At 40.6% G+C, this 25,709-nt stretch overlaps 1 protein-coding gene across 1 annotated transcript in view; it reads right to left on the reverse strand.

Moving 5' to 3' along the window:
* Positions 1–25,316, reverse strand: part of zanl (zonadhesin, like) — a 42,413-nt gene extending 17,097 nt beyond the window's left edge. The window contains exons 1-29 of the mRNA XM_050068036.1: positions 25,243–25,316; positions 23,989–24,014; positions 21,169–21,318; positions 20,752–21,017; positions 19,767–19,851; positions 19,523–19,675; positions 18,393–18,560; positions 18,204–18,301; positions 18,041–18,119; positions 16,988–17,935; positions 16,694–16,887; positions 16,436–16,577; positions 14,921–15,165; positions 14,546–14,694; positions 14,191–14,319; positions 12,846–12,981; positions 12,498–12,639; positions 11,613–11,809; positions 11,303–11,441; positions 10,921–11,037; positions 8,560–8,684; positions 7,918–8,063; positions 5,465–5,608; positions 4,993–5,100; positions 3,036–3,205; positions 2,639–2,841; positions 2,231–2,375; positions 460–707; positions 140–317 (exon numbers count right to left, since the gene is read on the reverse strand). Coding sequence (XP_049923993.1) covers positions 140–317; positions 460–707; positions 2,231–2,375; positions 2,639–2,841; positions 3,036–3,205; positions 4,993–5,100; positions 5,465–5,608; positions 7,918–8,063; positions 8,560–8,684; positions 10,921–11,037; positions 11,303–11,441; positions 11,613–11,809; positions 12,498–12,639; positions 12,846–12,981; positions 14,191–14,319; positions 14,546–14,694; positions 14,921–15,165; positions 16,436–16,577; positions 16,694–16,887; positions 16,988–17,935; positions 18,041–18,119; positions 18,204–18,301; positions 18,393–18,560; positions 19,523–19,675; positions 19,767–19,851; positions 20,752–21,017; positions 21,169–21,318; positions 23,989–24,014; positions 25,243–25,316 — 5,104 coding nt within the window. The remainder of the gene's footprint in view (positions 1–139; positions 318–459; positions 708–2,230; positions 2,376–2,638; positions 2,842–3,035; positions 3,206–4,992; positions 5,101–5,464; positions 5,609–7,917; positions 8,064–8,559; positions 8,685–10,920; positions 11,038–11,302; positions 11,442–11,612; positions 11,810–12,497; positions 12,640–12,845; positions 12,982–14,190; positions 14,320–14,545; positions 14,695–14,920; positions 15,166–16,435; positions 16,578–16,693; positions 16,888–16,987; positions 17,936–18,040; positions 18,120–18,203; positions 18,302–18,392; positions 18,561–19,522; positions 19,676–19,766; positions 19,852–20,751; positions 21,018–21,168; positions 21,319–23,988; positions 24,015–25,242) is intronic.
* Positions 25,317–25,709: the final 393 nt, after the last annotated feature.

The following is a 25,709-nucleotide window of genomic DNA, read 5'->3' on the forward strand; positions in this document are numbered from 1 at the left end:
ACACACAATTGTCAACATGGAGGTGGCTGAGCTGACCGCTAGCAGCTAGTGGTGTCTAGCATAAAACATTTTAGTGATGTTTAGTATAGTAGTAGGAGCCTGAAATGGGACACAAGTAATAAATGATACTGGTACTTACCACACATGCCACAGAGTAGGCCGTTGTAGGAGGTTGGCAGGGTGACGTCAGCATGATGGTTACCATCGAAGCGCACCCTCAGGCCGAAGGATGTCTCCAGGACGACAAACTTGCCGCTCAAGTAGATTTTAACTCCACTGATGGAAGTCACAGGTGGGACGACCACTGTCCCATTGACCTGATGAATGTAGAGATGTTTATTACACAGAAGATTCACTGACTTGCTGCTTGTTAATTTGCTATCAATAAACTATTTTTTTCAGCCCTAAATATTATAGACGCCTGATCCTAAAATTAACTGTCCCTGTCAGGTAACGTACCTGGACTGTGCGGCCCTTGCCGAGGATGACAGTCACACCATTCACATTGATCACCACAGCCCTCACGTAGGAAACCTTCTTATTGCTTCCTCTGTGCTCATTCTGGGTGTCAACAGTGAAGTACGGCACGCCGGAGGAGACATTGCAGGGTTTGCTCAGGGTGTAGGAGCAGGCTCCCATATAATGGTGGGTGTGTTTGTCAAAGGTGGTGTAGTGGGGATCACCAGATACTGAGCAGATACCACTTCCTGAACAAGAGAGATAAAATTTCATGAAATTCATAAGTTTCCATACAAATATTTAAAATGATCTTCAAAATCCAGTGCTGCATAAACCTCCCTATGGGCAACAGAAAGCTAGTGGGAACTTCTTAACCCCCGTTTTTCCCATTCTCTGCACATTGTGTACAATTTGTTTATTGTGTGTATTTATCAGTCTAGAGTTTAGGTGTGAGTTTTGGTGTGAGTTGCTGAGTGTTGGAGATATCGGCCGTAGAGACATCTGCCTTCTCTCCAATATAATGGAATTATGGCACTCAGCTTGTGATGCTCAAAGTGCCAGAGAGTCAAAAAAAAAACCATTAAAAAAACTCTACAGCAATTTTTCTTTCCAGAAATCATGACCACCTTACTCAAGATAATCACCACTCAGAAGTAATCGTGTATCTGCTCATGGAAAAAAGACTTGTGCTTGTACAGCACGAGAACTAAACATTGATGCCATCCTCCTTGGCTGAGCTGTAACGTTAGCTAGCTCAGTGTTGCTCGGTGAGCTACAGTGTAGCTGTAGATGCACACTACCTTCTGTGTGTTGATAAGAAAATAGTGAAACTGCTCACAACAAGGTCTGTGGATTATCTTTAGTAATCGGCTCATAATTTATTTATTTACTTATTTTTTTCAAGAGAAGGCAGACACACTAAAACTATCTAGACTGATGAATAGCACTACAGGTAAGACGAAACATATGTATTGTTGATTTGGAGATGATGTGTCACTTTAAAACTAGACTTTGACACAAAAACCTAATTTAGTGTTTAAGATGCACAAGGAGATTTTGGGGAAAGTAACCTGGAGAAGTGTTATTTAGATTCTGTGTTAGCTGATCAACATCCCACATTGCGATCCTGGAACAACATTGCAATCAACCAATCACAGCCCCCTGACATCATCAGTGTGCTGCTATTGCACTTTTTTCCCCAAAACTCCTTTGTGTTTCATCTGAACTAAGCTCGGTTTTCCAAAATGACATTAGTAAAACTAAACAAAATCCTTAGTAACGCTGAACAAAGAGGCCATAGCCATATGACACATATTGTAGTTGACAATATAATAAAACTTTTTTAAATTGGTGTATAGGCTACACAGTTTTACAAAGGGAGAATGAAAGAATCACTTTAGATGTACAACAATGATAAATACAAAGTCAAAAATGTTTAAAAAATACTGTTATTTATTTTTATATAATTTTTTGTAAAACAAAAAAAAAAGGCCACAGGGAGCGCTGGAGAGGGGCTAAAGAGCCACATGTGGCTCCAGAGCCACAGGTTGCCCACCAAGCAACCTTACTTGTTATCATAGCCTACCCTCTTCGCAAGCAGGATAGGGATTCTGTTAAGTGTTACTGAGGATTTTGTTCAATTGTACTAACTTCAATTTGAAAAGCTAGCCTAGCTCTGAAGAGCACTAAAGACTTGTGAAAGTGTGGTGTGTGTGTGTGTGTGTGTGTGTGTGTGTGCATGGGTGCGTGTTTGTGTGCGTGTGAAACATACCCAGTGGGCGACATTCATATTCTCCATCTTGCAGCTGGCAGCTCTCAGTGGTTGGTTTACAGCTGCTGTTGTGACACTGGATCAAACCTCCACTGTGACACACACACTTCTGCTCACAGCCCTCCAAGTACCAGTTATCATCCACCTGACACACACACACACACACACACACACACACAAACCAAATTATACATTGTACAGGCAGATACAATACAATATAAATTCATCAAGCCCGCACAAAAACACCACTGTCAGATTATGTACATAACATTGTGGTAAACTAAAACAACACAGTTTTACTGTTGAGTATGTGCTTCATCATTGTCTGTTCATGCTGTTCAAAACAAATTCTGGGAATGTATCAATACTTAATGTGAGTGAAATCACTTGCAGGTTGTTTCCACTTACAGGGTGATAGTTTCCACTGGTGTCCACACAGCCACAGTCCCTCAGTGACACACACTTGTCATTGCTGAGGACGAAACCCGGGTTACACTCACAACCCTCCACACATACGTCCTCGCAGCCAGGCGGTCCGACCACACCAAGACATGTCTCTGGACACGAACTGGCACACAGAGAGTAGGAGCTGTTGGGAGGACAGGCCAGGGCTGCATAGAGAAATGGAGGGATGACAGATGGAGGGAGGAAAGATGATGGACAAAGGGATGGTAGGTGAGTAAGTTGAAACAAATCATTTGCAATGACAGGAACACTCAGGACCTCCTATTCCCCAGTAGCAGAGAAGACAATAATCCTCTTTGGAAAAAAGAAAATTCATCACATTAAAATACTGAAGACTTACGACAGAATTCTGGAGTCCTCCATGGGTGAACCTTGGCTCCGGCGCTCTGGCAGGCATCGGTGTAGGCCTGAAGCTGGTCACACAGTACATGCTGTTGACCATTGAACTGACACATGTCATACACACAGCTTTGGAAGAATGGAGTGGGATTCACCACACTGATACACTCCCTGAAACAGAGAAAAACACAAAGAAAATCCCAACTAATGACATACTGCTGGTTTTATTTGTACCATCCTCTGGATTGTTCCTTGAAAAAATACAAATATAAAAATGTTTTAATGTTGAGAATAGTTTTATGCTTTTTATTGGAAATTCTGACTGCAGAACAATATAATACATATAAAAAAATAACTTATATGAATGTATATGTGTGTGTGTTGGGGGCGGGTGCTTTAATGTGGTTCAGAGTCCAGTGCTATCCATGTGATTTTCCTAGAACAAGCTATAACTGTAATCTGAAATAGATAAATGAGTTAGATAACCTTTGTAAAGATACCACAAACACCCAACAAACGTCTGTGTAGCTGTAAAGTAGCGACAAAACTGAACCAATAAACCGTCATTTGAAAATATTCAGACTAATGTCAGTATCTACAATCACACCCTCTGACTAGCCTTTGTCCACAGTGTGTTATCTGATACACCTCCATCCCGCGAGATAAACAAGTGCTGACTTAGTGAAGATTTTACCCAAAGAGGTCAAATAGATGCGATGACTAACTTTGGCAGAAAAATTTGCTTAACATGAAAAATGGAATCAGAGATATGTGCTGTTTCAGTGTTTTCTGGTTTTAACAATGTACAGCAAAATAAGCCATTTAACACTGTGAACAGAGCCTGTAGTAAGCCTGAATTCATGCTGGTAACAATGACTTTTCAGGTGTATGAAGTTTATTAAGGTTTCAAAAACTATGTCTCAGTGAACTTCTCTGCTGTCCATCGTGATGTTCACTACGTTTCAAGTCTTTTTATTTTCACCAATGGCTAGGGGCGTAGACACAGACAGTGCAGGTGGTGCGGTTGCACTTGGGCCTGTGAGGTGCAGGGGCCCATATAGAGTGTTTTATTCAAGTTTTATTAGTGGATGGCCCCTTGAGATGAAACATCTAGTTTTTGAGGAGCTCCAACACACTTCATTACAACTGACACAGTCACAACATAAAACATACATACATGGCTCTCATTTACTGACCCACCCCCACATACTTCCCATATGCCCACAATACTCGCACATAATAAAAGGGATGTATATGCCACAAGACACCATGAGTGTGGGGCCTCCAGCAACATGTTGGGCAGAGTATGGGCCTGTTGAAAGACCTTGGAAATATGTCTGTGTTAAATGATGAACTCTCATCAAATTAAAAAAAAAAATCCAAGGCACAAACAGCCTTCTTCAAGAAGACTGCTCTGACTTCTGAGCACTCTGGACTTCTTTTCTCTGAAAATCAAAAATTGTGCTATTTGCCACATATGCCTTTGAAAAAGGCAAATCCATTAGCCATCTTGTGTTGTTTTTTTTTGTAAAATAGTCTGTAGCATCTATAACAAAATCATATGGTTATTCTACATAAATTATAAAGTATTAAAACAATTAAATTAAATGAATAATTTCTTTGTTTCCTTTTTTCTTGTCAGATACACATATGAAATGATGCCTGCTCTAAAATGTATTAATCGAAAAGTGGATAAAATATGACAAAAAGTTCTACCACGGGGGAAGTAGTGAATACTCTTAAATTTGGGTTAGGGTTAGGGTAAGGGTTAGATTTTAAGTCCCCAGTCCAGGCGAGGCACCAAAACCACGCTATGGTGTGTAGTGTGCCTTCAGTCAGACGCCATACTTCCTTTTCATCTAAACAGGAGAATGCCCCCTAGTCTAACAGTTGGAGCAGGCCAGAAATTAGTAAAAAAAATAAAATAAAAAAATAAAAAAAAAGATCTGCTTTCTCACCTGAAGGGTCCGGCAGGGTCTTTGATTTTGCCACATTTGTCTGGTTTCACCACTTCAGCTTCAAGTTTGGGGTCACAGTCGGGGTCAGGCTTGGTTCCCGGGATACACCTGATCAACACAAACACAACTACAGTGTCACATTTTATTTCATTTATCCTCGGGAAATATGGCAGTATCAATTTATGACGTGTATTTTCTCAAAATGAATTATCTCTTCATAATTACAATAGTTTCTCTGCAAAATAGAATTAATGTCCCTTTGTGAACAAGACAAAATCCATATATTGCACATCTTATATAATTCATTTGTTTTATTGTTCTTTCCAAACTATTAGGAAGGGAACACTCGTACAGATTACAGAGCCCACCCACAAGCTTAGTCACATGTAATTTTGTCACATGCAGAAATTTCACAGGAAGTTTGAAGGAAATCCTTGAATTCTCAGATTCGGGCACAAAAGTGAAAACTCACGAGTCATCCTCATCCTCCTCTGTCTGCCAGCTGTTCCCGAAGTCATTGACATTTCCCACCAGAGTACCATCTGGTTTGGTGAAATCATTCTCTGGGTTCCCATCATAGTCACCGCAGAGACCGCACATCTGGTCATAGTAGGAACTGCAGGGACAGAGTAAGACAGAAGACAAGGATTAAGAGATGAAGAGAAATGTCTTAAGAAGACTTAAAAGGTCAGATACTGTTTGTCCCTTTAATGGAATTCTAGAAACAAAGAGACAGACCGGAGAAATCTCCTCATCTGATGCTATTAGTCAGGGCATCATCGATGGAAGATTTATAACCAAAGTATTAAGAATGTTGGAGGGATTTATTAAAAATAGCAGATCTGTATGACCTTGATCTATAGCCTGGACAGATGCCCATCTGATTTCTGAGGCTGTTTTCATGAAATAAACCTACACCCAGATTAAACCATGACCTTCAGCAGTTCATGGCATCTTATATCTGTTGCACCCAGCCCAGATCATTCTGGTCTTTAAGGTGCGTATCCTTGTGTATTCTTATCCTTGTATATAAACTTTTTGTCTTTATCATTTTAGCCAAAATCCACAGGTGCATAAAAAGTAGGCATGTATTGCATCAGAAACACAATGGTTTTCATGTTTGCACATTTTGTGTGATTCCAAAGGAGTGGAGATTATCAGTCCAGTTTTAGGTTTTATTTAAGTGTCCCAAATAAGACTGCTACAGAAGTTTTGCCTTCAGAATCCCACAATCTAAAAGCTGCTGGGATTTGCTGCTGATTTGTGAGTTAGTGACACCATGTTGGATAGAGTTTCAGTAAACTAAATGGTATATTAAAGAAATAGTTAGGATTTTTTAAGTAGGGTTGTATAAGGTACTTATACATAGTCAGTGTATTACATATGTCAGTTGGCATGTCTCCAGTTTTGAGAAGCAGGCTGGAGTACTGACCCGTAAGCTAAGTAGTGTGCTGCTATGGATGGGGGCAGCAGCAAATGTTTTTTAACCACCTAAAAAATCAATATCAGTTTAAGTGTATGCTATGTTTAGAATATTTATCACGCTTTACCTCACCATCAGACAGCCTTTTCCAATGGGGAAACCATTATCAGTTCCCCGTCTAGGTTATCATCAAAGCCACCAGACTCCATTGAAAAAAAACTGTTGTTTTAGCTTGCTGAACACGGAGCTGCTGGTCTACCACTGCCTTTATCAGTTAGATAATTTGTGTTATTGTGTAACTTTGGTGACTCTGAACTAACCCTCTAAAACATACTGCATAGGCACAGGCAGCAATGATGATTTGGGGCATATAGCATTTGGTTTTCATCTTATTTCACAGGCAGAAATTCACCATCTCTATTGGAAACTTTGTATTTTATTCCTCCCAACTGTCTTGTGGTGCTTGTGCGCGAGACCAGCGAAAGCACGTGAACACACATGAAGGCAGTGCCCATGTCTCACGGTCTCGTGCAAGTGCACACACGTCAGCGCAGTGTACAGAGAGGCAGTTAGAGCTACAGGCTACAATGAGGCTAAAAACAGAAACAGTTTTTCCAAACAACTTTTTATGTCGGACACTTGGATCACTATGGACGAGATATTTTGTCGTTTCAATTATGTGTTCTTGGACGTTTTAATCTGGGGCGCCGTCAGCCATTAGGTGTGCAGTTGTGCTGCTACCCACTCCCCCCTCAGATCTCCGCAAGTGTTGTGAGGACTCTAAAACTTCACCAGAGCTTCCCTCGGCATATGGGTGAGTAGATAATGGCTGAATTTTCATTTTTGGGTGCACTATCCCTTTAATGGTGACTGAGCCCATGGCCCCCTGATAAAAGCCCTTGCATTTGCAAAATTATGAACTGGGTGTCTGTTGCGACATTCCTGGGAAAAATCACAAGCTCGTATAGTATATCATAGTTGGTGATACGTTTTCCATCACCCAGCAGTGGTTGGGTAGGCGGAGCTAATGCAACAGACTCACTCATCAGCTCACTTGTGTGTGAAGCTATGTACATTTTTTTCCAGTCTCTGCTAGTGCTGAGAGTAAATGGATACTATTCCCAAAAAAACAAAGACAAGAGCGATGATTGCGGACGATGCAACTTTAAAAACAAGTGCAAACCTAAAGAAAAAGAAACAAATCTGGCACATTGTTTGGAACTCTTAGAAATGCGATAAAAAAAATAAATAAATAAACACCTTTAATTACTGCTTACCGCCATGGGTGGCGCTGGAGAGAACTAAACGGAGATCACTGAGATTGTAACTTAATTATCAATGAAAAGATGGAAAATGATGGAAGCATTTTCCTGCTGTATTTATCTGTATGTGTAACAATTTTCCAAATGACAAAGAGAATAAAAAAGATGCAAGCAACCCAGGATAGGAGTATCAACCTCTGATGACCTGATTGTAACTTTTGAATTAACCTGTATACCAACCTGGGAACTGTGATCTGGGCGTGATGGTTTCCATCCCAGCGCACCTGCAAGCCGAATGGTGTCTGCAGGATGATGTACTGACCGGAGAGACTGAGAGAGATAAGGGGAGATGGGGAGTGAGGGAGGGCCACTCTCAGTCCATTCACCTGTCGGAGGGAAGGAAGAAAAGACAGTGTGAGGACGATGTTAAACAGAAGCAACAGGTACACCTAATGTTCACATTCACCTGTCAGCTTTTCAAAAGTGGCACGTGAATAAAAAGCCAGCACACAGGGATTTACATCTTGGGCTGGATAAGATGAAGGCGCATTGACAAAGAGAAACCTGTTTGATCTGCGGAGGGATCAAACAGATGAGTACAAGAGATGAGAAGGAGAATGAGTGTGGACAGATTTCTGGGATTATGGCATTATAAAGAGATAAAAGTGAGGGATAAGAGCAAATAAAAAGGCGAAGAGAACAAGCGACAGGCTTTGGGTTGTAATTTCACTAAACCTGAAGATTAAGATATAGAGATGGTGATACAGCTGTTGTGTGTGTGGCACATGTACATACACATGTTGTGCTGGTGCCATCCACCAGCTTGTTTAAGTACATTTATAGACAGAGAAAACATTGTGTATAGGTGTAAATGTTACTGACCAGAGTCCTCCTGGCCTTCATCAGGGTCACAGTGATTCCATTCACAGTCACATAGAGTTTTCTCAGGTAGGACACACCTGGTACTCCTCTCTCCTCATTCTTCCCCTCCACAGAGAACCAAGGCCCTGCACAGGGAGGATACAAACAGTCCATTGTCTGCCTTTTGCAGTAACTACGTTTCTTAAACAGCATGTAAATGTGGATTTATCACATATAAAATGTCCAATAAACACATGTGCCAGCATAAGAAAATTGTGTTTCTGGAAACATGGCTTAATATGAATTATACTAATCACCACTACAGCTGTTTTAATTTATCATGCAGTTTATAGTGCCACCCCCTGGTGTAAGAACACCAGACTTTACAACACTGGAGCCGTTAAATATTATTCATATTCACAACATTACTATTGCAGGTAACTTATAGATATCATTGTTGTAGCTCTCATACTGCATCATACCACCATCTTCACTTTGTAAAACAAGGTAGCTTGCTAGCATCCCACATAAGTCTTACCAGAAACTTAGTTAGGTTTATGTAGTAAAATAAGGAGGTGCCCTGTAAGTAACTCATATACACCTTGGGAATCAGTCATTCATTGTCCATTGCGGCGCTTAAAAACAGAAACAGGGCGTCTGACAAAATTTCAGCTCAAAATGGCGTACTGCCTTGCACTGCATCACATCATGTCGCTTATGGGCAGTTAGGACAGTACAAAAGGAAACAATGGAATAAAACTGATTTAGTCGCTGACACTCGCTCGCTTTGCATCCAGTTCGAACATGATTTTAGGTTAAAAGATACCAGTGCAGTTACATGACCTGCCCACCGACTGCATGACTCACTCACCATACTTACATGTCAGGCCATGATCAGCCTCTTTCGCTCCTTCGTCTGGAAGCAGAAGCTCTTAAGAAAATGCTAAATTAGAGTTTAGCTAGCAATGAAGTAGGTCTATTAGGCTAAAACAGGGTCAGTTAAGGTTAGGGTAAGGGTAATGGTCGGGGTTCTATATTGTTACTTACTCCATATTGTTACTAATGTAAATCACATCTTCATGTATAATGACTTAAAAAGTAGCCACTTATTCCTGTGTTTTTAGTGTTTCTCAAATTGCTTATTTCCATCCTAAACACTTTTTAAGTGCACAAGTGTGCTACGTGCATTCACACTGCATAGTACAGAAAGGCAGTGTAGTACTGCGGCACTCAAAACGGTCTAAGATTTGATTGTGGAATGATGGACACTTCTCACCCTAAACGGTCGCCACCTTTGTGATGTAGCGGAGGCTACATCACAAACTTCTCAACTTTTAACAAGATGGCTGGGGACAACAAGGAGCCTATTAGTTATGTTTTTTGCACTAAGTACCAATACTGTCACTGTTACTGACTGAATAGAAGCAGTCAGTAACGTTTGTTGGGTCTGTAATGATTTGGTACCGCAAACAATGATATGAGTGCTAATGTTAGTTTGCTAGTTAACGTTAACAATCGCTAGCTTGCTAACTTACTCTTGTGTTTGAGAGAGAGAGAGGAAGCGGCAGATGTCTCTTGATCCGCTTCTTTACTCTTTGGAACTGTGGTGGTGGCTGGCATACAAAAACAGCCCAAGAGCCAGCAATTCACATGAGCAAATGAGAAGGGAGATCTGAGCACCGGTAAGATGGAGGCAAGTTTATCATAGTTCATGTAATGTTACACACACTGCCCACTTTGTTATGCTACAGAGCTGGTTGAAAATCAGAAGTCCCAGTATCCCTTAAACGGGCACTGTGTAGGAATTTCTCCCATCTAGTGTTGAGATCGTATATTGCAACAAACTGCATCGGTGCTCTCTGCTGCCACCACATCTGTAATGTGAATTGCAACTACGGTAGCCGGTAGCAAACAAGAAGCTGCAGGATGTCAACTACCACTACTTCATCTAGTGAGACAGCTTTTTTCTATTTTATCTTATTTTTTTTATATTTCTCCCTCTCCCCTCGCTGGAAGCGTCGGACCTCCCACTGCCCGCTCCCGCCACCCCCGCTCCCGCCGCGATTAAAGAGGGAGACAGTTTTTTCCTATTTTATCTTATTTTGATATATTTCTCCCTCTGGAAGCGTCCGCCCTCCCGCCGCCCTCCGCCTCTCCCACCTTAATTAAACACTAAAAACAAAAGTAAAAGACAGAGACATTTTTCTATTTTCATCTTATTTAGCTATATTTCTCCCTCTCCCCTCTCTGGGAGCGTCCGACCTCCCGCCACCCACTCCCATCTCAAACACGGAGGCCCCCCGCACACATGGTGCCTTTAAAGAACTGTGGCAGGTGCAATGAAAATGAATGACACTTATAAATATCTAAATCTCATCCTACCTGTGTGGTTCTTGCAGGTTCTGGCTAGTGTGTAGGTGCAGGTTCCCATGAAGCTGTAGAACCTCTTGTCAAACGTGTTGTAGTGAGGATCTCCAGACACCACACAGTCCTGAGAGCCTGAAAGAGAATGACAGCATCAGACTACACCACAGCTGAGCTAACAGCCTTCAGCTGCTGACTGAGTGCTTTCCAAAACTTTGAACTCTCAGTGAGACAATGGCAGAGTTCTTTTGTTAAAAATTATTTTGAATCTGGACAATAGAGCATCTGCTTCTAAGCTCTAGCAATGGGATGTCACTCTGTTATTCCACTCCTGCAAGCACAGTATAATTCCTATCCTGTTTAAATACTTTGGATTGTAGTGTGTTGAGTGTAAACTTACCGGTGGGATAGCAGCCCAGCTCTCCCTCCTGGAGTTTGCACTCATGCAGTGGGGGGCATTCAGCAGCCACACAGGTAACAAAGGGAGCATCACACCTACACTTCAGCTTACAGTCCTCCACATAAAACTCGTCTCCAGGCTGACACACACATTTAAACTGTGTTAGCATGAGGAAGCTTAAATCCAAGGCCACAATGCCCTCACAATGCAGCAATGTCCTCAGTATGATCATTTCAAACTGAAATTGGTCCCCTCCAACACACACCCCATTCTATTCTATGAAATTCTATAATCTATTGCTTCACCGTACCTCATAATACTGGCCGTTGGTGTGTTTGCAACCACATGAATTCTTCTTAACACACTTGCCAGCACTCAACACATAGCCAGGATTACACACACATGCCTCAGAGCAGGGCCCACCGCAGGAAGGAGGTTTTCCAGAACATGTCTCCTGACAGGGGTCTGCACAGGGCTCATAGTGACTGTTGGGGCCGCAGCTCAGGGCTAAGGGGAGGATGAGAGACTGAAGTTAGCGATAGGGTGGGCATAGAGGCATTTGCCAAGACTGGCCTGTTATTTATGAAGATATTCAATGGAGAAAATAGCACAATTTTTTGTCTGTTTGTTTTAAACTATGTAGGTCTGATATGTGGGCTGTAGGCACATAACTAACCAGGGTTATATGCAAAAATATGATGCTGTTATTAATTAAAACTCATAATAAATAAACAAAAACTCAATTTTCATACCAGACTGTCACAGTGGCTGGTGAACAAAAAAAAGTTCATTTCCAACCCTGGAGCAGATTTTGAAAAGATTTAATATTGGACAGCAAAAAAAATTTCACAGCTCAATGCTGATAAGACGGAGGTTCTGGTTGTTGCTCCAAACAAGCTTGCCTCCCTGATTATGCAAAGTATTGGGCATCTTTCTTCTGCTGCCCACTCAAACCTGCGTAATTTAGGGGAAATATTTGATCAAGCCTCATCATTCGACACCCATGGTAAGCAGCTGACTAGATCTTGTGTATTCTAATAACTAAACTGAGATTTGTAGTTTCAACTGCTGAACTAACTTGCTCGTCTGCAGGTAATAAAGAATGCTGCTGCAAGGAAACTCACACATTCTTACTGTCCCTACATCCCTTCACCCACCTATCATTTCTCCCTCCATTCTTTCTCCCAACACTCACGGCAGAAAGTTTCATTCCTCCAGGGTCCGATGTTTACCCCGCGGTCCTGGCATTCATTGACATAGGCTTCTATGGCTTCACACAGAATGGGCTTGGCTCCGTCCAGCTCACACAGGTCAAAGACACAGTCCCTGAAGTAATTCTGAAGACACACACGTAGTTTAAACACAAAAACTCTAATATCCGTCTCCCCATCTTTTTGGCTTCTTATTTCAGTGTCATTGTGGTGCTTTATTTCATGTAGGCAAACAAAACAAATCTTACAACCTTTAAAAAGAGAATTGGGTCTTAATTATGTGTATATTATTGTATATGTATGTGTCTGGAAATGTGTGTATAGTGACATACATTTGGGTTGACTTTGGGGTGACACACAGCGAAGGGGCCCTTTTTGTCTAGCAGGAGGCCGCAGTATCCAGAGCTTTCATACAGTTCCTGGTCTTCTTCACACCCAGGGATGGTGGTGTTGGGTTTCTTATTACACCTGTCAACACAGTCAATTAGAGAATCTGTGTGTGTGTGTGTGTGTGTGTGTGTGTGTGTGTGTGTGTGTGTGTTGGTTAGTTTTTGTCATGAGTAATAAATGGGTCTATACCTATTGGTTTAGTATGGAGATAATATGAAATAAATCAAAAACACACTGAAATAAATAATCATACACTCAATGGAGTCATACAATCATACAAATTAAGGTGCTAACTAGAACCATATAGGGATCTTGGGCCTGTCCCAATAGAAGAACCCTAATTTGGTTCCTTTAATAAAGGTTCTATGTGGAACCTTTTCAGGGGGTTCTACTAAGAGGCCAATATAAAGGGTTATACCTAGAAACATCTATGAAAGGTTTTACTCTGAACCTTTTATAAGAGGTACTACAGAGAACCCTTCTATGGTGTAATGGTTTCACCCAAGTCCCTCTCTGGGGGTTCTATCCAGAATCTTTCCACCTTCTAAGGGAGTTCAAAAGAAACCCAGCCAAGGGGGTTTTACCAAGAACAATTTAAAGTCGGAGGGTTTCATCTAGAACCCACTCAGGGGGTTTTACTAAGAACCCTTTTATATTCCACTAATCATTAATTTTAGTTTAACAGACTAGCCTGGGACCAAGGGAACTAGTTCCAGCACCCTTGAGGTCCACAAGACTCCTAAAGGGCTGGGGCTGTTGTGGTCCAGCCAACAACACAATCATAATTCACAATCGTATTTTAGGGGGTGAAGATTTTGTGAAACCACTGTTACAGCCTTTACTATTTCAATGTTGCTGTGGAGTTCAACTCTACCAGAATCAATGGCAGATTGCACAGTAACTCCACCGATTAACCAATGAACATGTATCTGTTCAATACAGGTACGCAATTAACTATTATATGGCATGAAATTATGGTAGATGTCAACTATGGCAGTAGAAAAAAATTAGATGAAAATTAACTGATTAAGGGGGCTTCCGACAGGCCTACATCTACATGTGAGTATTTAGGGGTTGGGATGTTTGAACACCTGTGCTTTCAACAATCCTTTAAGAACTCTTTCAAAAGGTTTCTTAATGAAACCTTTAGTCTTACAAAGAACCCTTCTTCAAAAAAGGGTTTCTCACTGCAAATGGTTCTGGACAGAAAAGATAAGACAACATAATTCAATGTATTTTAAAACTAGTCTGATAAAGTCTTATTAAATATTAACATATGCTACTGACTCTGGATCAGTGTTCCAGCTGTGTCCAAAGTCATTGGCATTGTTGGTCAATGATCCATCTGGTTTACGGAAGTCATCTTTGGCATCTCCATCGTAATCTCCACACAGTCCACACAGCTTGCCCTTATAACTGCAGATCACAAGAAATTCTACAATTAGTGATTTTAGGAGGTGAGAGCAACAAATTATTTAGAGCTACTTCTCCATGTCAAAGAGTTTGTGACTTGTTTCAACCAAGCACTAGTGTTTTCACTTATTATCTGTGTTTACTATCAGCATCATCAAAAACTCTGTGTGGGGTCGGGGTAGGAATGTATAGAGACAGTCTCAATTGAATCTGTTCACTCTTAACTTACTCTTTGATCACTTTGATGTCCATGAAGTGGTTTCCATCATAACGAACTGTCACACCAAAGTTCATGGATACTGTGTAGTGCTTTCCTGACTTGAATACAGAGACACCAGGGGCTGGACTCACTGGCAGGTTTACATTGGTCCCATTCACCTGTGTAGGGAAAGCAAATGGGTGATTACAGATAAAACAGAACAAGTCAACTTTTAAAAACTCTCTGTGCATACAAATCACTTTAAAGTTATATTGGTAACTGAAAAGTTGCATTTTCTGCAGAGAAATCTCTGAACTCAGATATGTTGTAGCTATGCCAATAGTATGAATGGTGTTACCTTGCCACTCTGTCTGTTAAAAAACTGTTTATTCCTTCATTTCTTACCTGCACCGTACCACCTTTGAGGATGGAGATCTTCAGCGAGTGTACATATACATGTACGGCCTTCACATAGGAGATGGTAGGCTTGTTAAAGCGGTTTTCATTGTCAGCATGAACCTCAAAGTGTGGCAGAGATGTTTTATTGCAGGGTCCAGACATCAAATAGCTGCAGTTGCCCATGAAGTTGTACTTGTGTTTGTCAAAGGTGGTATAGTGGGGATCACCAGATGCTATGCATGTTGATGTACCTGTGGTATGAGAAATTGTATGTTAGTAGTTATTTTGTTACAAATGTTTCACTGATCTTACAAGTACTTACAAACTAACTAAACTCCATCGAATACAGCAGATGATGAAAACACATCACCTGAGACCAAATTAGCTTATATGAAATGGTCAGTTTGAAGTAATTTCTGCAGTAATTGAGTCCAAAGTCCAGCAGCTTTACTACAATACGTATGCCGAAATTCATTTGAACTGAATTTTAAAAAATACTTTTACAGCAAAAACTGATGTATGAGATTAATTAATTACATGTATGTAATGACATGTATGTAATTAATTAGATTCATTTTTTTAATCACCTGACAGCCCTATTTAAAACTCTTTGTTGGATATGTCAAACAGCGTCTGAAACCACATCCCTGTCCCCTAGAAATTACGTTTATATACAACTACTTTGAAACAGCAATTACGTTTTTGAGGGAAATGTAATGCTGACCAAGTTGTTTTCTATTAACATAATGAGGATATGTTGCTAATTAACATATCTGACAAGTCACAAAAATGTTGATACTGAACATATCAGCAAAATGTTCATTGAAAACATATTTCAGTCGTTTTCCACCAAAATAGGCAATGTTGCAATACAGTATGCACTCATGAAGACTAAAGCAATTAAAAAACATTTGACCAAAAAACATGATCTTTCCCCAACCCTCACCAAAGTTAATTTGTTGCCTAAAACTAGAACAGCCGGAACAGACAGAAGTCTGGATGTAGAGTTCTGGTGTCAAGGTCCTGCACTTTGTACACCTGCCATCATCCACAACCACCTCCTTCTGAAACCTATGCAGTACATAAATGTAGTGTTTCGATACCTAAAAGAAACGTTTCTGAATATCATCCAGGCAGCAATTGTATTGCTACAACAACATAATTAAGAAAGCAGATTAGCAACAAACAAATGTAATTTCTAGGAGGCAGGGTTGGAAACCCCCCATCCCTCCTGAAACACACCCAGCAAGCACGTCCTAAAGCTTTGTTATTTCATTCTTGTCACAACTCCTATTACAAGTTCAAGGAATGCTTGTCAATAAGTGCACACCTTTACCCCCATCTGAACAATTATCCTGTTTTGTCATTCTCTACAAAGACAGACTTTCCACCATCAAGCACAGTTCTAAACACTTTTGCCATCCGATGTGGTTGGACAATACAGTGCCTGAACCAGATCATTTTGAGCATCTCGTAAAAGTTCCTGTAGAAATTCCTTGACAATTTACCAGACATTATTACCTTTAGGATAGCAGCCTGCAACACCATTGACCTCGCGACACTCTTCAGTGGGGTCACAGGAGTTATCAACACATTCCAGAGTGTAGTTCCCTGCACAGCGACACAGCTTTGAGCAGCCATCTCCAAATATAATTTCGCCAGGCTAAAAGAAAATTGAACAAATGATCAGTATTGGCAGGATGTATCGTGTGTCACTAGAACTAAATAAAACAACTTTCTTTTCATGTAGGCATGTGGGTATATTAACTACAATCTGACCTCATAATAGTTATTATGCTCATCCAGACAGCCACATTTCTCCAGTGGCACACATCGCCTTCCCTTGAAGACATATCCTGGTTTGCAGAAGCAGCCAGTGATACAGGAGCCAGTACAGTTGGTGGAGGGTTCCATACAAGTGGGTATACAAGCTGGACCACAGTCTATATACTCTGCATCAGGAGGACATGGGTCTGTAAGGCAGAAAGAAAAGAAATTGTATAATGAATATGGAGAAAATACATATAAGAAAGAAAGAACTGAAGAACTGAATTAAGTATGAGCATGTCATACTTGGTGGCTTGGTTGTTGTTGGTTCAGGAGTTGTTGGTTTAGCTGTAGTTGGTTTAGGAGTTGATGGCTTTGGTGTAGTTGGTCCAGGAGTTGTTGGTTTAGGTGGAGTTGGTTTGGGTGTACTGGGGCCTGGTGTTGTTGGTTTAGCTGTAGTTGGTTTAGGAGTTGATGGCTTTGGTGTAGTTGGCCCAGGACTTGTTGGTTTAGGTGTAGTTGGTTTGGGTGTACTGGGGCCTGGTGTTGTTGGTTTCGGTGTTGTTGGTCTGGGAGTTGATGGTGTAGGTGTGGACGGACCAGGAGTTGTTGGTTTGGGCGTAGTTGGTTTAGGAGTTGATGGCTTTGCTGTAGATGGTCCAGGACTTGTTGGTTTAGGTGTAGTTGGTTTGGGTGTACTGGGGCTTGGAGTTGATGGTTTAGGTGTGGATGGACCAGGAGTTGTTGGTTTTGGCGTTGTCGGTTTGGGAGTCGTTGGTTTGGGTGTAGTCGGGCCTGGAGTTGATGGTTTAGGTGTGGATGGACCAGGAGTTGTTGGTTTTGGCGTAGTCGCGCCTGGAGTTGTTGGTTTAGGTGTGGTGGGCCCTGGAGTTGTTGGTTTTGGCGTCGTCGGTTTGGGAGTTGTTGGTTTGGGTGTAGTCGGGCCTGGAGTTGATGGTTTAGGTGTGGTTGGCCCGGGAATTGTTGGTTTCGGTGTAGATGGTTTAGGAGTTGTTGGTTTTGGTGTAGAAGGGCCTGGAGTTGATGGTTTAGGTGTGGTTGGCCCAGGAGTTGTTGGTTTTGGTGTAGATGGGCCTGGAGTTGATGGTTTAGGTGTGGTTGGCCCGGGAGTTGTTGGTTTTGGTGTAGATGGGCCTGGAGTTGATGGTTTAGGTGTGGTTGGCCCAGGAGTTGTTGGTTTTGGCGTTGTTGGTCTTGGAGTTGTTACCGGTGGTAGAGGAGTTGTTGGCTGAGCTATACATGAATATACATAGTTTTTAATGAAAACATCTGCCACTGACACAACATAAATATATTTCTTATGGTGCAGAGAGTAATTGTCTTTGGTCAGTTTCTTACCTTTGCAGGCCATGACACACACAGCATCAACAGCGATATCTGTCTGAGACGTTTCTCCATAGGTACCCACAATCACAAACTAAAATAAATATAAATGTGACAAGAAAGTTAATGTTAACATATGCACACACATATGCACATACAGAGGCACTCAGAGTTTTACCTGAATGGCAGCATTTCCCAAGTACCGGACCTCTGCAGGCTTCCAGCCCTGACCCTGATTCCCCTTGACAGTAAAGAGAACAGGTCCAAGGCTTCCACCTGGTAAACAGTATTAAAACTCAAGCTTAACAAACATTTTCATGCAGTCTGTGTTCCTGTTTGTATGGACATCACAATAAATGCAGACTACCTGTGGTGATGGTGTGGACGCTGAGCTCCATGTTTTTGCTGGTGCCATAAAGGTAGTAGTGGAAGGTGAGGTCCAGACATCCAGACGACTGGGTCATTACAGGACTTCTGATCTGAGACTTGACTCCGGGGACAGCCTCGAAAGAATCCATCAGCATGTAGGCGCCCACTATATATGGATGGGTTAAAATAATCAAATAAAAGATTTTTTTTTAAAGATGCACACGTAAAGTAAAGTAAAGATGTGAGTGGGCGCAAAAAGTTGTGTCTATATTTGGTGAAAATGTTTAGCGAGTTAAGCGAAAGTTAAGCGAAAACAACAAAAAACAAAACAAAATTATGTTTATCTTAAAGCTTCGGTTACACAAATTCATGACCATGGAGTCAGTAGGAAATCTAGCATTACTGTTTCATGGTTGTATGCCTACACTAACCAATCAAGTTGCACTTACAGTTTACATCCATGTCTGTGAAAACATGGATGCGTCACGCACATCTTCAACCCGGCAGCACAGAACATCTATACAATCAGCACAGTTTCAAAGTGGACACCCAAGATTAGAGTCACCAATTCAGTATCTGACCAAATGTCCCCCCTTCTGTTTCTGAGTTATGATGTTGAATATTGGAAAGAAAAATGTTTTAGCAGAACCATATGATGTCACAGTGAAGCTGACCTTTGACCTTTAGGATATAACATGTCATCAATTCATCATTATATCCTGTTACACATTTGTGTGAAATTTTGTCATACATGGTGTATAAATTCCTCAGTTATGACCAAAAACATGTTTTGTGAGGTCACAGTGACCATGACCTTAGAGCACTAAAATCTAATCAGTTCATTATTGAGTCCAAATGGATGTTCGTGCCAAATTTGAAAAAAACAAACAAACCTGAAAGTGTCCTTGAGATATCACTTTCAGAATAATGACATGGACAACCCAAAAACGTTACACCTTCGGTGTGGAGGCAGGATAATGCTAACCTTAATCTGGTACATGTGTTGTTCTCAACTCATTTTGTTGCAGCAGTGTTCTTTCATACATATTGCATGTAATGCACTATTCTGGCAGACTATGTGAAACACACTCATTTCCATACAGGCTTTTGAAAAAAAGAATCACTTACATCCAGGTTTGGAGAAGTCATCATCAGGGCCAGTGCCTTCAGTGTCCGTTGGCCCGTTCCACTGTTCAAAGCCAAACATATCAGGATCCTCAATATGACTCGTCCACCCACACAGGTCACCAATAGTGTCAAAATCACAACCAGACACACAGGCTGTGAAAAGAAAAAACATTTGGACAATCAGTGATACTGCAATTTGTGTTTGTACTATGGTGTATGAGTGTGTGTGTGTGTGGAAGCTTACAGGGACATGCTCCTTCAGTGATGACAATGTTGTCCAGAGATGTGTCACAGGAAGCACTCAAGCCTCTCTGAGCCTCGAACACAATCTATAGACACAGAGCATCCATTATCACCATCTTGCAAGGAATCTTTGTATGTATGTATGTGTGTCCTTCACATATCATTGGATTGTCAAATTTGGTGTGATTTGGACGTGAGACATGTTCAGTATTAATAATCTTTCAATAAACACGCAAACAGCACTCTTTGACTGTGTGCAGTGGTGGGGGTGGGGCTTCAGGCCTCTGCTGAGAGTTGAGCATGTCTTCATCTATGTAAGCAGGGACCATCTGGCGCTCAATAAGGTATATTGTACAACAGATGAAGAAAGAAACAAGAGATTTTTTACATGTAGCAAACATTTTAAGTATTAACAATGTAACTTTTATAATGAACGCTTTTGTTCCAGCTGGTAAGTTACCCCGGCTGATGGGTTGACTGCAGTTTAGATGCTAGATATTTACAACCGAACTCTTCTTCACTTTCCTGGAGACAACAAGCACGAGCTTAGAACCTGGAGGAAGTGCCCCTCTGCCACTGAAACTCAAAGTGGCAAACTCAGATAAGGTTTGCCACTGTTGATGTTACCACCAATAAAATAACTCTGGTTATTAAATCCATGCTATAGGCCTACCTTGTAACTGCGGTAGCTATATCAAAGCAAGCGACTATCGCGCCTATTTATTGGAAGTGAATAGTTCTACATTGTGTACAGTGTATTTATTGATGTATTACAGTGTATTTCAGCTTTGATTCAGACTACAAGTAGCTGCGACTTGATTCTGTTCAGGGGCAAATTCAGTGATCTGGGGGCCCCATGAATGGTTTCAGACTTAACTTTATAGTTTCAAGTGACTAAGATTTAAATAGGCAATGGAAAATTTAAGTAACTTTTTCCCTTCACGACCAAATTGCCAGACAATCGACAGTGACCTGCTAATACTCACAGTGACAGTCTGACTGCTGGGTTTGGACACGGTGACAGAGCCCTTCAGCCAGGATGGACTCTGGATGCCTGTCTTTCTCCAGACCATTTCCTCACTGCTGGGCCTTGCAGCCAGAACCCTCAGCTCATTCTTACTGTCTGTGCCATACATGTAGTATCGAAACTGAACACAGATCTGAGAGGCGGGTGATGAGAGGGCAGGGCTGAGCAGACGAACTTTCTGTCCATTGGGCACATTGTCACACTCCTGGTAAATATAGAAGCCCTCTGCAGACAGAATAAGACAGAAGGAAAACGTGTATTTATCGCATGATGAGTCAGATTTCAGTGTTTCCATCCTAGGATTCTGAATTAACCCCAGTCCTGAGGTAACTATAGAAATTAAATATTTCATATAAACCATGCATTCAGGACTGACTTCCATCAGGGTAGTCTCCAGAAGGGCCAGTGCCAGTGGTTGGGGTTGGACCTTTATGTCGGGTCCATTCACCGTTGTCTGTGGTGTCTTGTCGGAACCTGCAGAATGGGTCACTGTCCTGGTTAAAGTCGCAGGAGGTCAGCACTACTGCTGAAGAAACACAACACAAGCAGGTAGACAAATGGATATTGTAGAGGTCAATTAGATTAAGAAAAGAAATTTACCATCAAAACAAGAACACAGTGATGAACTGCACATTTATTTCTAGTAATACACTGTAATTCTAAAATACAATAAGAAACAGTAAAAAATACAGTACTTTGCTGTTGCCAGTTAATTACTATAAATTTACAGTGAGAAGTTTAACAGTGGCAACATCTTGCATTCTTGGATTCTGGGCAACCCGATAGCCAGAAAAAAAATGTTGGCATTGTATGTTTCTGCAAACAACAGATACATTACACTTGCATGTTCTTATGTAACAGATATGTTGAAACTTTGAGCTTAAACAATGCTGTTGTTTAGGCACAAAAACCACTAAGTTGTGGCTAGGAAAAGATCATGGTGTGGCTTAAAACATCCGGTTTTGGGGGGCACAATCTTGGTAGGAAAAGCAGCAATGTCTCAGTAAAAAACAACCACTTTTGGAGCCTATGACTTGGTAAAACATAGCTGGGTTTGTTGTTTGTTGGTCTCAAAGAGTGGTATGCAGCTTGGTAGGCGCCTCAATGCCAACATTTTCTTGTGGTGACCGGGCTGTTCTGGGACAGTCCATGAGAAGTGGTTCTAAACATGGATGGTAAGTATAAGTTTGGTTAGGAGAGAAAAGGGAAAAAAGAGGCACTTGCTCGAAATGTTACACAGCAGTAAAGTCCCTCTAACGGGAGCTACTTGGTGTGCAGATCTATTTATTTCTACTCTTCAGAAATGAATGCACTATTTCTACTTAAACTCACATTTAGTTTCACTGGAACATAGAATTTCTGTCTTTACTACAGAGCACACTGCTTTACTGCCTTATCTTTGATTTGTTACTTTATCATAGCATCTTTAAGAGAATATTAACTGCCAATTTTTTAACACAAAAAACATAAAGAGGAGGTGGCAGCACTGTTTAAGCTCTGAGTAGAGTCTACAGTATCGTGCCTAGCCTCAACAACCTCCACCAGTCAGAGGGTATGGCAGTTTTACCAGACGTATGATAATTATTAGGGATATTGGGGATTGGCCAATATTGGCTTTAAAATGAACTAAAACGAAAATGAACAATCAGAATTGGCCAAATTGTTTTTCTTATATTGCACAATGAATGAATATTACATAGATTTAGAAGTATTGTATTTCATGTCTCCATCTGCTGGTGGGCCATCAAAATAAGCGTATGCATACATAACATGATGTTAAATTATAGATATATATCAATATCAGTATTGGCCATTAAGTTGTTATATACAGTATTGGCACATCGGATATCAGCAAAAAATCCAATATTGTGCATTCCCAACACTTATCGTATTTTTATGAATACTGTACCATCAGTAAGGCCAAAAAAGTGCCAGAATCTACAATAATTTGACCATTTTTATACTCTTACAGATAGAAGTTGGTTTTACTTTATGCTCTTTCATTTAATTTATTTCTCAACATGATCAGGAAAATATTGATTGCACATCTGCGTTTAAGCATCTTTTTTTACCTGACCTCTTTCCAGCTGAGCATGCTTAGCTATGATGAACATGACTGAAAATATGAGCAGTTGTGTTGTCTTGTAATTTAATTTTGTAATAGTAGGCTATTACTAAAATTGTCAGACTGATGGAGTTATGGACTCATACCCCCCTCCCTTGTCAATTCCTCGATTACCTGGTAAGTTATTTATATTTCTTTAGTCTGTAAGGGTTCACTGATCAAAAGAATCACAAGTGTTTTTCACAAAAATTGATCCAAGTTATGTATATTGCTTTAACAGGATGAAGTGGCGTTGTGTTGGTATCCCGGGTGCCATTAAACATGGATGCCATTAAATGACTTAACACATAATTGACGAAGCCTAATTTTCATACAAATAATGTTCATAGCTACTAATTCAAATAAACAATTTGATCAATTTGATTTCCCATTTTTACTGAACAACTGTTATGTGTAAAAGGAATTAAAGGCCTGTCCCAAATATAAGCCTATTGAGTTCAGTGATTTCAGCAGATAATAGCCCAGGCTGCTTATTGAAGTTTTTACAGTATTTGTTCTTGTGGTTATGAGTCCCGTATTCCTCAAAACACAATAATTTCAAGCCTCTGGTACTATACTTTACCATTTCCCATCTGGCAACATTGGAGGTATGGCAGCCTGCATGTAGCCACGAGGTGAAACATTGTCCCATGCAACATGGTTGAAACATGAAACATTTGCTGCTGCTTTGTAAACTTACTGTATGTCATGACAACACCAAGACACATGCTTTAAAATTAACTGGAAGGATCTGATTTTGTGCTCAAGCAAAGAAATCCAAAGCTAGTAATGCTAGCATCTATGCTAGTGACTTTACAATAATTTGAATGCTCTGAGTGAGGAGTGTTATCTCTCTGTAGTGTGCTGTGTGTATGTTTGGGCCGTGTTAACTTATCTGCACAGTGTGAAAGTGTTTGTTGGTTATGGAGAGTGACGATAAGGAGCTGTAAAGTGGTTAAGTCCACACTGATGCCAAGGACAGTGTGGTGGAGTCACATGCTGTGCCACTGTCTTTGCTCTGTGAGAGTATGCCATCAAACTAAAACTTATGGTCAGATTTAGATGATATTTCAGATTTTAAAAGCAACCTACCATCTTCTCTGTTTGTTTTCTGCAAGCTGTAGAGAGAGAAAGACAGGAACACATTCAGATTAATGTTTGGTTAAAAGCTGTTTATTTTTCTTTGTAGTAAATTTAGTAGCCTAAAAATGTAATGAGAAAATACATCAATATCCAAATTTGACCAAGAATTTCAATACGTAAAGGAACACCTCTATGGTTGTGTTAGGTAGGTCCAGATGCATAGAAGAATATAAATGTGCCTTAAAATGCAAAGCGCTCTTATGTAAACTGCAGTCCACATTATTATGTAATTACAGAGGAAGTAAATAAGTGAAACCTTTCAATATGACTATCCTATGTATAGGGTCAGTCAACAAAAGCAAGGGCATGTTTCATCAAACATGGAACATGCAACTTTCTATCAGCAACATGAGACAGTTCCCTCTCAATTTCATCAGGTTCAGTTTATTGAAACAAACGGCATAATTGCCAGCCATGCATGAGCAGGTGAGAGGCCTGTAGGACTTGCCACCATTGTGATCTGCGTGTAAGCAATGGGTGAAAAGTGTTTTATGGCATCATATAAAACATTATTGAATATAATAAGGTCTGCTTAAACTTATTATTACCCAAGGCACTATCTTTATAGGGATTTAATAGGAACTTACACCGATAGCAGAGAACAGTAGCTCCCACCCTCAGGGACTGAGATCTCACAAGTTGTAAATTAAATTAGGAAGCCCATTTCTGCCAATGTGATGTAAATCCCAAAAGTCATCATAATGAGAAACATTCTTAAAATGATGACCTACCCATCTCAAGTAAGTACCTTAGAATAATTAGTTTTATCCCTAATAATGAGAAACTTTCTAAAAAGCAAAATAATGTCACAAAAATAATCTTGAAATAATGACTTAGTAACTCAAAATAATAACTTATGTATCTCAAAATAATGAGTTAGTATTTTAAAATAATGACTTGCAACACATTTACCAACTTATTGAGTAATGCAGGGCTGTGGCCAGGATTTATAATGAGACATGAGGGAGACACCCTTCCAAAGAAACAGTACAAAAATTTCAAGCAGAGTAATTGAATAATTAGCAACGCAATTGATAAGTGGATTGAGAAAATTAGATATTGACCGTCTCGCTATGATTCCTGTAATCTTAACTGATTTTTGGTGTGCTGGAAGAACAAAATCATAAATCATAAAAAAAAGAAAGAGTGATTTGTCATGTCATGGATTTGACACAATATCTATTTTTTGGGGGGACGACTCACCTGTCCTGCGCTTGTCCTTCTGCTCTGCAGCCACACATCCATAAGAGCAGAATTATAAAATTTAAAGTATCCATGACTAACTCTTAGTTAGCAGGCGAGGAAGACAGATGGACTGAGCAGCGGTCTTTATATAGAAGGCTTAGATGGTTGAGGGGGGGGTTACTGTGTGGAAACCAGGGTGGCTGTGCTGGGTGGGTGGTATTGATGCTGAATTACATGAAGTTGCAAAATGTGTAAATGAGTAACTGTCAGTGATAGGGTCAGGGTGTGTTCTCTTTGGGTGTGAGTCTGTAGGTGTGTATCCAAGTCTATGTGTGTGTGTGTGTGTGTGTGTGTGTGTGCTTTTTGACCTCTCAGCAGTTCACAGGGTGGGTGGGGATGCCCATCAAAAAGAATTTGTACTGTATGACATTATAGAACTCATTGTGTAATAGAGTGCTTTGATTACTTGGGCACACCTTTTCAGA

The sequence above is a fragment of the Epinephelus moara genome, chromosome 17, assembly GCF_006386435.1.
Source record: "Epinephelus moara isolate mb chromosome 17, YSFRI_EMoa_1.0, whole genome shotgun sequence".
NCBI classification, from domain to species: domain Eukaryota; kingdom Metazoa; phylum Chordata; class Actinopteri; order Perciformes; family Serranidae; genus Epinephelus; species Epinephelus moara.